Below are 16,273 nucleotides of genomic sequence, written 5' to 3'. Positions count from 1 at the left end.
TGCAGCCATCGAAGCATGAAATTGAATTTGTTGGTGGATAGCTGCTGCCACCTAAAGGTCATGGGGCTACATTTATGTGTATGAACTGTAGTAGCTGAGTGTATTTGTAGATTTTATAGATTAAGCTGCTGTGTAAACCATGACTGTATTTTTTATTTTTTTACTGGCTTCAAACAAATCATGAAAAACTTGTAACTGGGAAGTACCAGGTGCATAAGTTGCCTCACACTTCAACACTACCACTGAAGCATGAAATTGAAATTATTGATTGATTCATTCTGACACCAGGAGGTCAGAGAGCCACAATCAACTGCATGTATATTTGTGATCTTGTGATTATTACTGTATATCAATATAAAAAGCACTTGTATATATACACACACACAAGTACTTATTAACAGTAACATATCAAGTTCTCAATACATACTGAAGCACAAATGCCCACAATCAGAAACTTTCATGGATTTTAATCACTTATACAAGTTGTTCAAGGAGTTCAAAGCTGTAAAGATTTTCAATCATGCATAGAGTACCCTCGAAGACAGTCCTCCATAGCTTGCAGCTCCTGTAATTCATGACAACGAGGGCCACTGTGAAGGCAGAGGAGCTGTCTGACCTTGGGGATGACAGAGAGGGCCGGCCCTCTGGCACCACTGCGTAAAAGGAGAGGAGAGAGGGACACTGAGCTGTTATTTCTACTAATAAAGCCAGTCACAGTTGCATTGTGCATATGCATTGAACATCATGCATTGAAAACAGCACGCCCTGAACATTTTTCCCCTCGCTGTCTGTAAAAAACTCACTCACCCGTTGAAGTGCAGCTGAGCCAATTTGAAGAGTTGTTGACCCAGTTCAATACTGTTTTCTCCATACTGGGAGCCAATAGCTACAGCACTTCTCTCCAGATGGAGGGCGGCGTTATTCCAGTCACCTTCAGGAACAGGTGAAAGAAACAAATCAGTGAGAGAGGACGTTTTCAGACTGCCCACAAATCTAGTCATGATTAAGAAGAGCTAAAGGTCATAATGATTTATCTGACACCACAAGGTGTCAGCAATTCTGTTTTTGGTTTCTTGGCTTTAGCTACTTTATATACTGTACATGATACTATTAAGCATTTTAGCTGTTACTCTTCCGCCCAAAGGGTTATGTGGAGAAATACCCTGATATCAGAACATTATTATTCTCACCCATTGTAGCATATGCTCTGGCCGTGGCATCTGCCAGCTCCCCCTGTACCGGGTGTGTCTCTGCAAGGATCAGTCCAGACTGATTCTGGGTCCTTCCCAACAGTCTCAGAGCCTCATCTGAGGAAAAATAACATGAAGATGTAACAAAGACCCTTTTGAACAAATTACCATAATGCATGACTGTACTTGCATGCTGTAGCCGCATTTTGATGTATTTTTTTTTTTAAACCACCTGGTCTTTCTCTGTCCATGAGGTCCACGGCCTTCTCCAGGTCGACCCTGGTCTCCTGCAGCCTGAGGCTTACTTCAGATGAAGAAATACGATGACCGCAGGATGCTTGCGAACATATAAATCCTATTCCTCTGTCCTTGCTGCTTTTCTGAAAATCATATTTTGTCTCAAACGATCACGATGGAATAGCATTCAGATCAAACACCAAAGAAGGATTTACAGTTAATCGTGTATAATTATTAGAAAAATCAGTAATGAATACCTACTATGAGACATCCTTTGCACTTGCCACACAGAAGTCCAGACTGTGGATTGCCCCCAACACCCATCCCCTGTTGTCTGCCTTCCTCCTCTTGCCGCTGCAGAGTGCAGGCCTCACACTGGCACAGGAAATAGTACTGTTCCTGCAGGAGACGCTGGCGTTCTTTGGTTGCCATCCTACTGCTGTGAGGACCTGAGGGAGGGAAGACATGGGTTGATAACAGCACAAGTTGTAACTCACACGAAGAAAAGTAACAGAACAACACTGCAATTGGAAGAAATAACACACTAACTTCAGTGGAGAGTGCTGTACATGCTGCATCAAAGCTTTTTATCTACACTATATGTAAGGTTCTGTTTTGCTATGCACCTGTGTATCTTATGAAATGCATCAGCACCCTAACAATCCTTCTGCACTCACTGGACCTGTCAAAACTACACATTTTCTTACCATAGCAGTGCAGTATCTCTTGTCCAGGAGTGATAACTGTGGCTGATCTGACGGTCACAGTGATGCCGCGGGCTGTGCTTCTGTGCTCAGCCACACTCTCGTTGGAGTCTGCAGACAGACTGGTTCCAGTGCTGAACACCAGACTGGTGTTAGGGCAGCAGGAGTGATTCAGAAGACTGAGAGTTGGAAAAACTGCCGTAGCAATACGAATCTCTCTGCTGGACTGCACTGGTGAGTTTGCTGCTCCTGTGAGATACAAGGACCAGAAAGTAAAAGGTCACCTTGTGACTCAAGAACATTCATAGCTGAAGATTAAAACATTTAAAAAGCATAAATTATTCTGTAGTGGAGGTAGTATGGATGCAATTACATTAGAGGTGAATCGAGTCGTCAATCACCAGAAAAGTAATTGACAAAAGCTAAGAATAAAAAAAAACTTCAAGAAAAGTGCCCAAATGCTGGTTAATGGTGCTAACTAAGAATGCTCTGATGCAACTTTTTCAGTCCGGATACCAATACCTTGGTTTTTGGTATGACTGTGATCATTCTTTCCATCAACATCAGCTTAATTTAAAAAAAAAAATTTCTAACTTTGTCAAACAAAATGGAACAAATAAATACATTCATATACATTTACTGAATTGTGAATTTATTATTAAAATAGATAATAGCGACAAAGAATTGAATTTGTTAAATAAAAATCGGTTTCAGTATAGCCCTCGTTCTAACATCTCAAATGTCAATGTTTGTGGTCTAGAATAAAACCGAATACCTTTAAATTTTGGACACTGATGATTAAAAGAGGAAACAAACTGCTTTCATAATTCTGACGTTAAGACATACTGTATTTTAGATTTTTCATTGAGACAAAATTTTCAGCAAGGTGATTGACAAAACCTGTGTAATCACCTGTATCTTGCAGCTTGAGGATTGCCTGAGCGTTACACCTCAGCTGCAGGATGTGCCTCAGAACTGCACTTCCTAGCAGCCACAGCTCTGAGCTCCAATCCGCGATACCCTCCCCTTCGTCTGGTGAGTGGCTGTTCGTCCCTAAGGTTCTATGAAAGTCCCAAGACGCAGGTGGAAGTCCTGCCTTGCTGAGCTTTAGGTAGAGTGTTGATATGGTAACTGCACACAGGAAACGCACACCAGGGCTGTGGCGATTCAGGTGGTGCCGTAAGTGAAACACGCTCAGGTAAGAGTCACCGTAGTATGAAGTACAAGGATCGGATTGATCTGAGTGACGCAGATAGGAATCATTGGACTCTAGGATTAGACAGCTTGGCTCTGACTTTTTGTACTCGTCTTTGATTGGATCCCTTGCCATTTGGATGTTTTTTAACCCCGCCTTTAATGTTACCCTCAGAGCGAGCTGTGACATCACACCCATCACCATCAGCTCAGCTCCCAGTGGACACTCCCAGCAGTGATGCTCCTCCCAGGCATCCTGCCGACAGGAAGTTGAACAGTATCGGCTGTAGCTACACCCCTCACACGGCACGGGACACAGAATTTCAGTCAAACACCTGTGACAGTGCCTGTGCTCCACTCCAAGAGAGTCTCCTTTCTCTGCGTCCAGCCTTCCTCCCTTCCCTTTCACCTCCTCCATCCCAGGTATAAGGACACAGCTGTATGGCCTGTCATGAATGAGCACCTCCCCAGCTGCTATTCTCTCTGTAGCCACAAGGTGTCGACCTTTCTCCGGGCTGAAGCCAACAGCAGCTTCAGGACAAATCCCAAATGTGAGAGGTCCAACAGATGCCCTTTTGTCTGGATCTTTAGGGTTCGTTGAGGAAGGCTTGTGATAATCCTCTTTTGCCTTTTGACCTACAGAGAGGTGCTTGAGGCATTGTGTGCGACGGTCTTCTAGTTTGTGTGACAGGTGAGAGGGATAGCTGTTCTTTAGAGCTCTGTCAATGTCATCAAAGGATTCCTGAGGGAGAAAAACTGGAATGTGAATAACCACAAAAGCTAAAGATTGTGAGCAAAACATAAAGACAGCTGACATTTAAGAAAAATAAACAATTATGCCAGCATTTTTTTTAAAGATGTTGTGACAAGTCTAAAACAGATCTAAACTTAAACCAGAAGATGCAGACCTGAGAAGCCTGAAAAAGTAATGATAAAGCAATTTATGTGGGCACTGTGTGCAGCAGTCATAGTGGCATAAAAAATGACAGAAGCTTCATCACTGGTCTATTAAACTTTCAAAGGGCTACTGAATAACTGATTATCCTTCACATTTCAGAGTTTATCTGTAGAGTAATTTAGCCCTACACAAAGACACATAAAAGACTCTCCAACTCCACACTCCCAACTTGCTTTATCCGTGTCAAATAAATCAATTGGTAAAACAAGGTTGATTCAATTAACCAATCATGAGGCAAATAAGCTTCAATTAAATTAGGCATTATTGAAGATGAGCCCCTTGTTCCAGAAGTGCCTGGACAGCTACAATAATCATTCAATATCATGGGTTCCTGGAAAACGTGGCTGCAGTGAAAACAGTATCTGTCTTGCAATCATAAAATACTAGGGCGGCCAAGTGAAGAATGCCCTTTAATGCCAATGAAACATGTGTCAAGATCAAGTTAAATGATAAAAATGATTTCCATAAATCCTGAGACATTATTATACTACTCCTACTACTAATACTACTACTAATATCCTTTAATAATATAGAACTTGTCAAAAACAAGTTTGGAAAGTGCTTCACATGTATAAAAAACAGAAAATACACAGTGAAATTACAACTTTGAATAAGTTCAATGTAGCCAAGAAATAGAAACGTTCAACAACAACAAAAAAAACTCTAGGTAAAATGCCCTACTACCCTCTGCCTCAAGCCTTGCCCTGGGGGGCGAGAACAACACTAGCCTGCAGATCTTAGAGAATGAGCAGGTATGTAAGGGGCGAGAAGGTTGACAATCTAAGAAGGGGAAAGGCTGCACAGGGATTTAAATACAAGCAGCAAATTTTTTAAATCAATTCTAATCACCAATGCATGCATCGGTGCAACTATGCAAGAATAAAGAAATTATTTAATCTTGGGAATTCTTCTGATTTGATGATGTTGTTAAAATGTTTGGAGAAACTCAGGTCTGAATCAAAAGTTAGTCTTGGATCTACAGTCTCATGGATGAACTGCAAACCTGCTGACAATCTCTATGTGCTTTGCGTCCACGCATACCATTCCTTAAGTTTTGTCATTGTTCAGCATCAGGAAGTCACTTGACATTCAGGACCTTATGTCTGCAAGAATAGAGCAACTGAAGCGGGGTCTGATGGATTTATGGACAAATATTTATGTGTATCATCAGCATAATAATGGTAAAAAATACTGGAGTTGCAGATAACTTGGCCCAGTGGTAACATATGCACAGAACAGTAATGGGCCAATAATAGACCCTTGAGGAATGCCACAGGAGCTAGAAGAGATGTTCCCAAATGACACAGAGAAGGTTCTGTCACTCAGGTAGAACTTAAACCAGTCACAAGCATTATCAGATCACCTGATTATGTACTCCGCACCCTCACCTGAAAGTGCTGCAGATGGTAGAGTGCAGCAGAGCGGTTGGCATAGCACAGAGACAGCTGCTCTGAACTTAAGGGAGCAAAACTTATGCCCTGCCATGACAGGAGACAGAGACATTTGGTGCATATTAATAATGCAATGTAACACACATGTTCTTGACACATAAACAACTTATATTTACTTTATAGCAACAACCATAATATGATGTAATGGAATGGTGGATTTAAAAATACTCCAGTGTTTCATTGTTATGCAATTGATGTTTCTGTTCTCTAGCTTACAGGGATGGATATAATAATATCTGTCCTTTACCTGTGAATAGTGCAGGGCAGCTGCAGTGTAGTCTCTGGTCTTGAAGCTCGAGTTGCCCCTCTCCCTGCATTTGGCTGCTTGCTCTGCATCCTTCTGTACCGAGTGTCCTGCAGAGATTGACTTCAAGAAGTCCAGATCATCTTGGCTGTAAAACAGAAATGGGGACAAATTACAAAGAAAGGTTATCTTTGATCAAACCAAATTAGTGCATCTGTGAACCCCAGCATCAGGAAAGCCGAATTTTACAATTTAAAGTCCTAGAGAAGCGCTGGAAACCAAGTGTTCCAAGTTATACAGTATTTCACCTAATGCTTGGTAGTGTACGGTTTAAATAATTCATTGTATTTTACTCAGACAATAAACTAGTCTCAGCTTGATCAGGTAGAAGCTGAAACCCACAAGCACCAAACTGCAAGATAGCTACTCACGTTGTTAGAGTTAGGGTCAATTTGAAAACATCATCTATTTCAAGCAGGGATGTAAACTTCTCCTTGAACTCGCTGTCGAGTCTAGTCCATTTCTGTGCAACGTGATCTTGCCACTGGACACTAGGATGAGCCATCATGAACTACAAATAAACCACATAAGCCCAGGAGGGCCGCTTTCAAGTTTGTTTTGAGTGAATTGCATGCCTGCTCTCAGCAGGAAGAGCCCCGCTGTAGAGTAAGCATGGGGGGAAATGAGTTTCCGACCTCAGCCTTCAAAATAAACTCCATACTGATAGATAAATATAAAAATATACAAAGTGTAAATATAAAAATATATAAAGTGTACAATATAAAAAACGTATACGGTTTTAATTCAAGTTACTGTTCAAAATTCTCTTGAAGAATGTCCATCATGTCTGCCGTGCTGATTTATTGCTTTTATTTTGAAGGCATAAATGTGCCATATCCCGTGTTGTCACGTCGTTTCTCAAATATCGTTTATCTCGCTTCTCTCGCGATAAGTTCCATACATGTAACTGCGTATAAGGCATTAGAGTCTGGCATTGTAAACAAACCATTTTACGAGGAGGATATGAGTGTAAAACTCTCACAGGGGGCAATTGAAGTAAGCTTAAATATTAACGTAACCGAAATACTGTTTTTTGACTTGTAAAAGCAGCATCGAGACATGAAGGCAATGTAGCCCTTGTTAGCTAAGGTTTACAGCTAATCAGTTTAATTTTCACATCTGAATCTACGGTTACCTTAACATACCGTTAACCGACCGAGTTGGTTAAACTGTGCAGTCTAATAAAACGTACATACAAACAAAGCCTCTTCAGTAATCTCAAAATACCTTATCAATGTTGAAGTGTAACTCTGCATTAGTAGCATGGTAATATGATGGGACATTGAACATTTGTTTTTAAGTTTTAATTTTATTTTTTTTTATTAGCGATTTTTCAAACATGTACATTCACTTGTAAAATACATTCAGGTTGTCAAAACGTTATCAAGAAACAACAGGATTTACAATTAAAAAAAGCACATGGATTTAGTACAATAATACACAACACAATCAGGAACACACAGGGATTTACATAAGGAGAGGTATCGCAGGTCCTTCCTTCCTGCTGCTGTCAGACTTTACAATCAGCACTGCTCCCAATAGACTACTGACCTCATCCTGTACCCTGCACTGTGCAATAGGCCTGTACTATGGTCACTTCTGTTTTGCACTATTTGGTCATATTTACTCATATTTATTCACTCCATATTATATTATTCAAAACAAGAACAACTGCACTATATCATGTGAATATGTACATATTTCTATTTCTTCCCTTTTCAAATTTAACTGTATTGCTTATTCTTGCTATTTTTTATTTTATCTTATTTTGTAATATTCTGTTGCTGCTGTGACAAAAGAATTTCTCCGTCTGCGGGACATTAAAGGTTTTCTGATTCTGATTCTGATAATGTGTATATGCAATTATAAGATTTGCATAAATTAATCGTTTTGGTTAGTTTTTTATCAAGTCGTTTTAAATTTGATATAATTTAAAATATGTATTAAGATCCCATTTTTTAAAAGATTATTTCTTTAGATATTTCATTTTATGGATATATAATTTAGCTAAGATAATTATTAATTAAATGCTGTTCGTTCTTATATTTAGATGTTTCAATATTTCTAACAGGTCAGTCTCTAAATGTAATATTTTTGCTAAAATGTTTTTTTTTTTTAGATCCAACTGAAAATCAGTCCAAAAGCTAGGGCCATAATGTATTGACCCTTTTTCACTGTAATTCCATTGCTAGGCAACAGCTATGATACTTGTTAAGTTCATGTCAGTTTACCACTTTTATACTCTGTATTAGGAAATAAACACATTTATGATGTTATGAGTACAACTGTGTAATGGTCTATAAAATACTAACAACGTCCATGTGTGTTATTGTCTAGACCCTGTTCGAGGGCTCACAGGTGAACAATGCCGTGCTGCAGCTGCTGGTAAGTCATTTTAAGAGTCCATTTGACCAACTGATCCAGATGCTTTCCTGTCTGATCAGTGACTGATGTTTAGCACAGAAACCAATTAACAAAATACTGACTGAGTGACTCACAGCCTGGCCATAGAAACAGGCAGAAATAAGAAACAACAGCTGCACTTCCTTAGACTGCACTCAAAATAAAAACCTGTCCCCGAAGAGTTCTTCTTAAAATCTACAAACCTACACCCACAGATTAATAGCTATTCTTATTAATGAAAAACTACAAATTGTACTGGATGAAATAAAAGATATTTGCATTTTTGCAGGACAGTTTGTTTACCACAGCATGATAGAATCAGACTTATGTATGCATTTATTTTTTATGTGCATATTATTACCAATATTGTTAAGATCACATCTTTATGATCCAGTTACTCCCTAGTCCAGCCTTCAAAACAAGTAACAAGTAACATGTAATATTAAAGTAACATCAGGGGTCCAGTGGCATAGTGATTAAAACCCAGACCATATACTGTAACCATTGTTACATGCCATGTCTCTCCCTCTCTCCCTCCCTGCATTTCCTGTCCTTCTCTGTGCTGTCGTTATCAAATAAATACAATGAAAAAAGATGACTGTATGAAGATTATTTTTATAGTGTTGTAAATATTACTTTTATTATTGTTTTATGAACACAGGTCGGTCAAATGAATAATTCATCACGGAACTGTGAAATCATCAAGCATGATGATCCTGAGAATTAAAATCTGTGTTGTTTTGTTTATAAAATCCTTCATTCCCTCTGTGTTTGTCAGAATATCCGTCAGGTCCATTATGGCTCGGGTCCGCCCAGGTTCCGGCTCATGTTGAGTGATGGTCAGCACTCGTATTCTTGTGAGTATCTTAGTAGCCACAACAATTTCCAACCAGGTGTCTTTTGGCAGCAAGCTGACAAACAAACATGTTAAATCCAACAGGTAGTATCATGTATTACAAAGTACAAAAGTATTGCTTAGCAAAATTTTTACCTCAGAAGATAATCAAGTGCCAGTGATGGAAAATTCTGTTTAATTTTTTTTTTAAATGTACATGAATGTGTTTTTTATGTAGCGTTCCTGCTGGCCACTCATTTAAACAATCTGCCAGACGAGGACATCCTGGTACCTAACTGTGTGTGTTTGTTGAAGAAGACCACCATGAACACATTGTCAGATGGCAGGTATGTGTTTTCATTTGTTTTCAATTCCTTCCTTCCCTTCTCTCTGTTTGTCTGATGCATGTAATCCCCATTGGCCTCATGGTGTTTTTCTTCCTAGACGTGTGGTGGTTGTGCTGGACATGGAGGTATTGCAGTCGGCCGAGGAAACTGGAGGGAAGATTGGAAATCCCGCTGTAATTGGTATGATTCTTTCAAAATGCACATGCATGAAGATAGAAATAGTGATTGACCGATTAATCAACTGTTTAATTGGGTCAATTAATACAATTTTTTGTTAATCGACATTGGCCAATGCCTGTGCTCAATAGGCTGATTAAAAAAATGTTTGTAGACACATTTGCAGTCAGCCTTGTCAGTGTGTTTGCTGTGGAACTAAGTTATGTCTCCCCGTTGTGTTGGTTTCCCAATGCTACGGGCAGACGTCAGCATCACAGTAGCAAGCCTTCAGCCACCTAAACTAGCTTACAGAACTCATAAGACTATGTCATAGGCCTATACTCAGCAATGTGGTGTCTAATTTGTTATTACTAATAAATTGTTACATTTCATCAGATGCCAAAAACAACAACAACATGTTATCGGCATTATACCGTGTATCAGCCATTGATCATCCTGCTCTCTAAATATCGGCCATTTAGAAAATTGTATCGGTTGACCACTAGTTAGAAACAGTAATTAACAGCTTCTGAACATCCTTCATGGTTTTCATTTAACTTGCAGGTAAGACTTCATCTTCACAAAAGTCAGACTCAAGTACCTCTGTCCCGGCATCCCCTCCATCTTCTGCAGTACCTGGACCCTCCTGTGAGGACAACAGCAGTGAGTGTCTTACCAAAGATTTTGTGTATGATTTAATGCATCTGTGTATGTATAACTATCTTGTCCCTTTCACTCATCATTACACATACATGCTGCTACAATTTTGACAATTATTAGTGCCATGATTGTATTAAACCTGCTGTTTTATATTTAACACTTCCTTTTAGCAGTTTTTGACAACCAGGGCAAATTGAACAGTTTCACTGAAATATGAGCACATGAAAAACTTACTTACTAATTTATCTGAATACATAAAGTATGCTAGGTTTTTAAAATACTTTCTGTTATAAATTGTATTTAATTAATAATAATGCAATTATTTATACTTTAAACTGCTTTAAACCGTATGAAGTTCAAGTATAATTTAATCTTTTTTTTTCTTTTAATCAATTTTTTTTTAAAAATTGGTGAAACAGCTCTCCAATTATAATAAATGTTAGACCTGATTTTCATTCATAGAACCACAGTTATTATCATGACCTAAACTGCTGTACCATATATTGTATATGAAGATGGACCACGTCGATCACAGCTGTTTATGATAATATCTCACCCCATTTTTATAGCATCAATATCACTAATTCACATCAAACATATCATTAAAATAAACTCTTGAATATACATTTGAATAGTAAAAATACTACACCACCCGATCACATCACCAAATATTCGATAATTAAATTGCTTGGCAACTAATTTAATCATTGTTTTTTGTTGATTATTCGTTGCACCTCTAATTGACAGTGGTACCATAAATATGTATGTGGATGCTTTCCCAAGCTACTGCGTGCAAAGCAGAGACGTCTGCATGAATCATTTTTAAATACAACCAAACAATGCACCCAGAGGCCCTTAAGCTTTCTGTTTGTGGATATTACATGTCATATAGATTAATACTACTCATGTGCTGCACAGATTACAGTAATTAAATTCCTCAGTTATATAAACAAGTTTTAATTTCTTCATTTAACAAAGTTAAATGCAATGGGCTTAGGGCTTTGCTCAAGCCAAATACAAATACATTTTTGTCGACTAGAAGTCACTGAATTGTTCTTAATTTTGCAGTTATTCAGAAAGAACTCTTAAAATGTAGTGCATAGTACTTAACCATGTCATAACTAATTCAACATAATTTTAGACTAAAATGTTAGCATCTCCGTTACATGATCATGAATGAATGATGAATTCATGATGAATTATCGTCTTTCATTAAACATCCCTCTGCTTCACAGAGTCCCTTCTTTTCTAAGAACTCAACATAATGAAAACATTTTATTCGTTGTTTACATCAGTGGTGTGTTACACTGATAATAATTAAATGATACTTTCAGAATAACAGGAGCTTTTAGGAGTTTGTTAGATTTGGTGTTAGTTTTGGCCCAGTTATTTTAGAGAAACTAATTTGACAAACTCATCCCACCAACAGAGGGAGCTGTGCATCCTTTGAGAGAAGGTGCTGATGAATGATCTTCCACTCTCCCTGTTTTTTCTCCGGTTGTTATCCAGTCATAATATGGGACCAACAGTGTCTTTGTTGTGCGTGATGGACTAAAAAGTAAATCTAGGTTTTTCATTCCTTTGATATTCATAACACTTGAGTGTTCAAAGGCTGTAGTCTGTGCGTGAGTTAAGAACTAAATGAAACAGGATCATAAGGCACAGCATGGTTTTCAACAAGTTGAAGGTCACCACAGCAAATACCAAAATAATGGAAGACCTGTTCCTTCAACTCAAATGCCCTGTTTTCATATTACATTGTGCACTTTTGTCATATTTACTGCTCAGCTATCAGAGCAGCAAAGTATCTTGCCCACTGGCCACTACGGCTGCTGGAGTCCATAACTCACACCTTTCACTGTTTTACTACCAAACAGTGCTTTTTTATAACAGACTAGGACCTCCAAATGATGGTTGGCTTTCTGCCAAAATGACTGGTGCCATGTATCATGCTTAAAGTAGCCTGTGTTTTATTGGATCTTCTTTTATTATATTAGACTTTGTTTCACTCACTTGTTTTATACCACAAACTGCTCTCAGCATCGACATTGATTTTGTTATGAGGCAGAAACATACCCAATAGTCCTCCTCAGTGGAGCATGTAGGCATGTGGGTGGATAATGAGTGCTTGGTATATATTGTGTGATTGTGCCTGTGTAGGTGTGTGTCTGTATGTGTGTATTGTCACTGAGGGAGCATGTGTGGGCCGATGGCTCCTCCAGTTCATGGCTTCATGAATATTGTGTTGTGGACTGAATCCCCTTGTAGCGATGCACAGACGGAGGGGGGAGAGAGAAAAGAAGTCAACTATTTTGACTCAGCAAAGATAAAGCTTTGTGTTAAGTAGTTCATCAGACTTCTTTTCTTGTTAGATCCTTTGTTACCTCAGAGGTTCTCCCAGATACAGAAAACCTATTTAATTGTTCTTACCTGAATTCCTCTTAAGAGCCCAAAACAATCTTTATGCATAAAGTCTCAAAGTATTTTCTCCTACTGAATGTGTTTGATTACTTTCAGTGTTTTGGTTAATTGTATTTTCAATAAGTCGATACATTTGTGTGCGTTCACAAGTTGGCTAAGTGCAACAAATTAAGTATTTTCAACAAGCTGTGGGCGATGTAACCACTGGGTGGGCTGCTGTTTTATTAAAGGGTCTGGGATCAAGCCTCTGTAAATACTTCAGGCCTACAGCTCCTCCCAGCAGGGATATGAGGGAGAGCTTAGACGCGAGGAAGAGATGCAAATATAGAGGGATTGTTTTTACTAAACAGGACATCCTCACTCTCTCCGGGGTTATTTCTGAGAGACAACTACTACTCACGATGCACAATATCTCAACTGCTCGATGCCTGCTGCTCCAGTAGCAATTATAGTCACATCAATAGACAAATAAATGTGTTTATTACTGACAGAATAGAATGGGCAAAAGGGTGCAATAAAATCATACATTTGGCTGTGAAAGGCTGCAGGTACAGTAAGGTTATTACAGGAAAAAAAAATAACTGCAACTCTGCAGCTCTTTAGCTCTCATTTTTCCTGACTGAACAAAGAGACACTAGATGGCAGAAAAGAAGAAAATCAAAGTCTTTGGCTGGTGAAAAAAAATGCAGTTTGTTATGATTAATTTGTGATTCAGATTAAACACACATCAAATAATTCTTTTTATTTTCTGCATGAACATGAAAAGCATTAGAGCTGCCTTTAGTGCTGTTTGTTTGTAATGGTAGTCTGTTCAATCTATAGTATTACTATCATGCAATAATATTTATATTGCAATATTGCTGTTTCCAAAACAGTCCATCTGTCTGCTTCTTTACCGCCCCATCAGATCAGCCGACCAATCACTGAACAAATTCTGATTTGAACGGTGTTGTCTGGCAAAAAACTTCCACATATGTGGTTCCTCGCCCCTCAATTTCTCTGAGATGTATCATCCTTGATGATGACCAATCAATTTCCAGGTCATGGGGGCAAGGAGGAGAAGCGAGAACAGGAGAAAGAGTTATTAGCTGAATGGAAAGTGCCTCCTATCAGCTCTAGGCAGCATTCTGTTCTGTAGTGATGCCTGACCTCTGACATCCTTGGAGTTGGAGAATGTGGTTTAGAGAACATTTTGAGTTTGAGTTTGAAGAAATAATTTCACTTGTTTTAGCATTTTTTTATTTCTATCTCAGTCAGTCACAAGTGACACGGTACTCTCTCTCAAACATCAACATTTGAGTGACAATATGAATTCTGTAATGTTAAAAAAAAAAAAGGTTTAGAGCCAAAGGTCACAACACAGAAGTAATAGTAGTAAATATTCATCAGCAGCGACCCTGGAAATAGCCTACCTTCAAACTGCTTCGCAGATGATTTTTAAATTTCAAAAAGAGATCTGCACTTGCTGAAGTGCAGTTAAAAACATATTCATTATTCATCACCAACCATTGTCTGCAGTTTTCCTTTGTCCTCACAACTCATTTTCTCTTCTCCTCTGTCTCATAAACACACACACACACACACACACACACACACACACACACACACACACACACACACACACACACTCTTTTACAAACTCCCTTTCGTTTTCACTTTCTCTATTGCCATTTTCTTGTCTATATGTTTCTCAATTTCTCTCTTCCCCTGGAACTCACCACCAAGCACTCCCTGCAAACAGGAGCTGTTGGACGTTATTGGCATACATATGAGAAATCTGTACTGATCTTAATCATAAAAAATGAGGATCCTTGACAAACCTCTATGCTCCTCTCTTTGCTCTGTTCTTCACACCTCCCCCTTCTCATCCACACCTATCATATCCCATTCTCTTCTTTCACTACCAGCTTCTTCCCTCTAAACACTCCATCCGGATTGCGTGTGTATGAATATTGATGTTAATTACCCATCGCCTGAAAATAGCTGTTCAATCTGTAATTTCCCTTATGAATTTGCTCAAGACACACACACACACACACACACACACACACACACACACACACACACACACACACACACACACAGACAAAGGAGGGTATCATAGAGGTGCGTATTTGTTGTGCTCCTGATCAGGAGCTTATATTGGGTAGTGGTCTCGGTGGAATTGTATCTTTTCGTCCCTGACAATTCCTCCCTAAAATGTTGTTCCTCCATATGGCACACATTTGTGCCAAAAAGAGGCATTGCATAAAATATATTATATGACAACAGCCAACTATCTGGTCTGTATCACTGCTGATGGAGTTGATGCGACTTTATTGTGGGAGGTGGGAATAACACCTTATGATTCTGTGGGCTGGTCCGAAGTGTTTAAGGTTTTTGGCATTGTCACTTGTAAAAGAAATATGAAAGCTGTAGAGGCAGAGCTGGAGGCTGATGGGGATCATTGTCAATATCTCTGGCGGAAGTCACTGAGGTAGTCAAACAACTCCACAGTGGCAAAGCCCCAGGGATTGATGAGATTCGTCCAGAAATGCTGAAAGCTTTGGGTTTGGAGGGGCTGTCTTGGTTGACACGTCTCTTCAACATTGCGTGGAAGTCTGGGACAGTGCCAAGGAAGTGGCAGACCGGGGTGATGGTTCCTCTGATTAAAAAGGGGGACCAGAGGGTGTATGCCAATTACAGGGGTATCACACTACTCTCACTTCTGGGGGCCATCCAATCTCTGTACACCCAAAGCGAGAGCTGTGTCTGCAGTAAGTCGGATTCGTTCCTGGTGGGGGTTGGCCTCCGCCAGGGGTGCGCTTTGTCACCAATCCTCTTCATGATTTTCATGGACAGGATATCAAGGCGTAGTCGTGGTGGGGAGAGGTTGCAGTTCGGTGGGCTGAGGATCTCTTCCTGCTTTTTGCAGATGATGTGGTCCTGATGGCATCGTCGGTCAGTGACCTTCAGCACTCACTGGATCAGTTCGCAGCCAAGTGTGAAACGGCTGGGATGAGGATCAGCACCTCTAAATCTGAGGCCATGGCTCTCAGCAGGAAACCGGTGGATTGCTTACTCCAGGTAGGGAATGAGTCCTTACCCAAAGTGAAGGAGTTCCTCGGGATCATGTTCACAAGTCAGGGGACGATGGAGCATGAGTTTGGCCGGAGAATCGGAGCAGCGGGGGCGGTGTTGCAGTCGCTCTACCGCAACGTTGTGACGAAAAGAGAGCTGAGCCGGAAGGCAAAGCTCTCGATCTACCGGTCAATCTTCGTTCCTACCCTCACCTATGGTCATGAAAGTTGGGTCATGACCGAAAGAACGAGGTCGCGAGTACAAGCGGCTGAAATGGGTTTTCTCAGGAGGGGGGCTGGAGTCTCCCTTAGAGATAGGGTGAGAAGTTCAGCCATCCGTGAGGAACTCGGAGT

The 16,273-nt window shown here is 39.8% G+C and overlaps 2 protein-coding genes across 2 annotated transcripts in view; one reads left to right on the top strand and one right to left on the bottom strand.

The window, feature by feature from the left end:
* Nucleotides 1–500: 500 nt before the first annotated feature.
* On the bottom strand, nt 501–6,569 carry smyd4 (SET and MYND domain containing 4). The gene is made up of 10 exons (XM_083926509.1): nt 6,410–6,569; nt 5,982–6,126; nt 5,672–5,761; nt 3,044–4,067; nt 2,135–2,380; nt 1,689–1,876; nt 1,423–1,570; nt 1,191–1,307; nt 808–931; nt 501–653 (listed from the first exon to the last, which is right to left on the bottom strand). Exons 1-10 carry the CDS (start codon nt 6,544–6,546, stop codon nt 515–517), a joined length of 2,358 nt encoding a protein of 785 aa, XP_083782635.1. The 5' UTR covers nt 6,547–6,569; the 3' UTR covers nt 501–514.
* Nucleotides 6,570–6,960: 391 nt separating this feature from the next.
* LOC310957081 (replication protein A 70 kDa DNA-binding subunit-like) overlaps nt 6,961–16,273 on the top strand; it is a 42,006-nt gene continuing 32,693 nt past the window's right edge. Inside the window, exons 1-6 of the mRNA XM_083927509.1 lie at nt 6,961–7,034; nt 8,376–8,423; nt 9,220–9,298; nt 9,515–9,623; nt 9,721–9,803; nt 10,344–10,442. Coding sequence (XP_083783635.1) covers nt 7,002–7,034; nt 8,376–8,423; nt 9,220–9,298; nt 9,515–9,623; nt 9,721–9,803; nt 10,344–10,442 — 451 coding nt within the window. The 5' untranslated portion in view covers nt 6,961–7,001. The remainder of the gene's footprint in view (nt 7,035–8,375; nt 8,424–9,219; nt 9,299–9,514; nt 9,624–9,720; nt 9,804–10,343; nt 10,443–16,273) is intronic.

This window comes from Echiichthys vipera, assembly GCF_963691815.1.
Source record: "Echiichthys vipera genome assembly, chromosome: 14".
In the NCBI taxonomy this organism is placed as follows: Eukaryota; Metazoa; Chordata; class Actinopteri; order Perciformes; family Trachinidae; genus Echiichthys; species Echiichthys vipera.
Note: the sequence above shows the minus strand (reverse complement) of the source record. Positions and strands in the feature narration are given on the sequence as shown.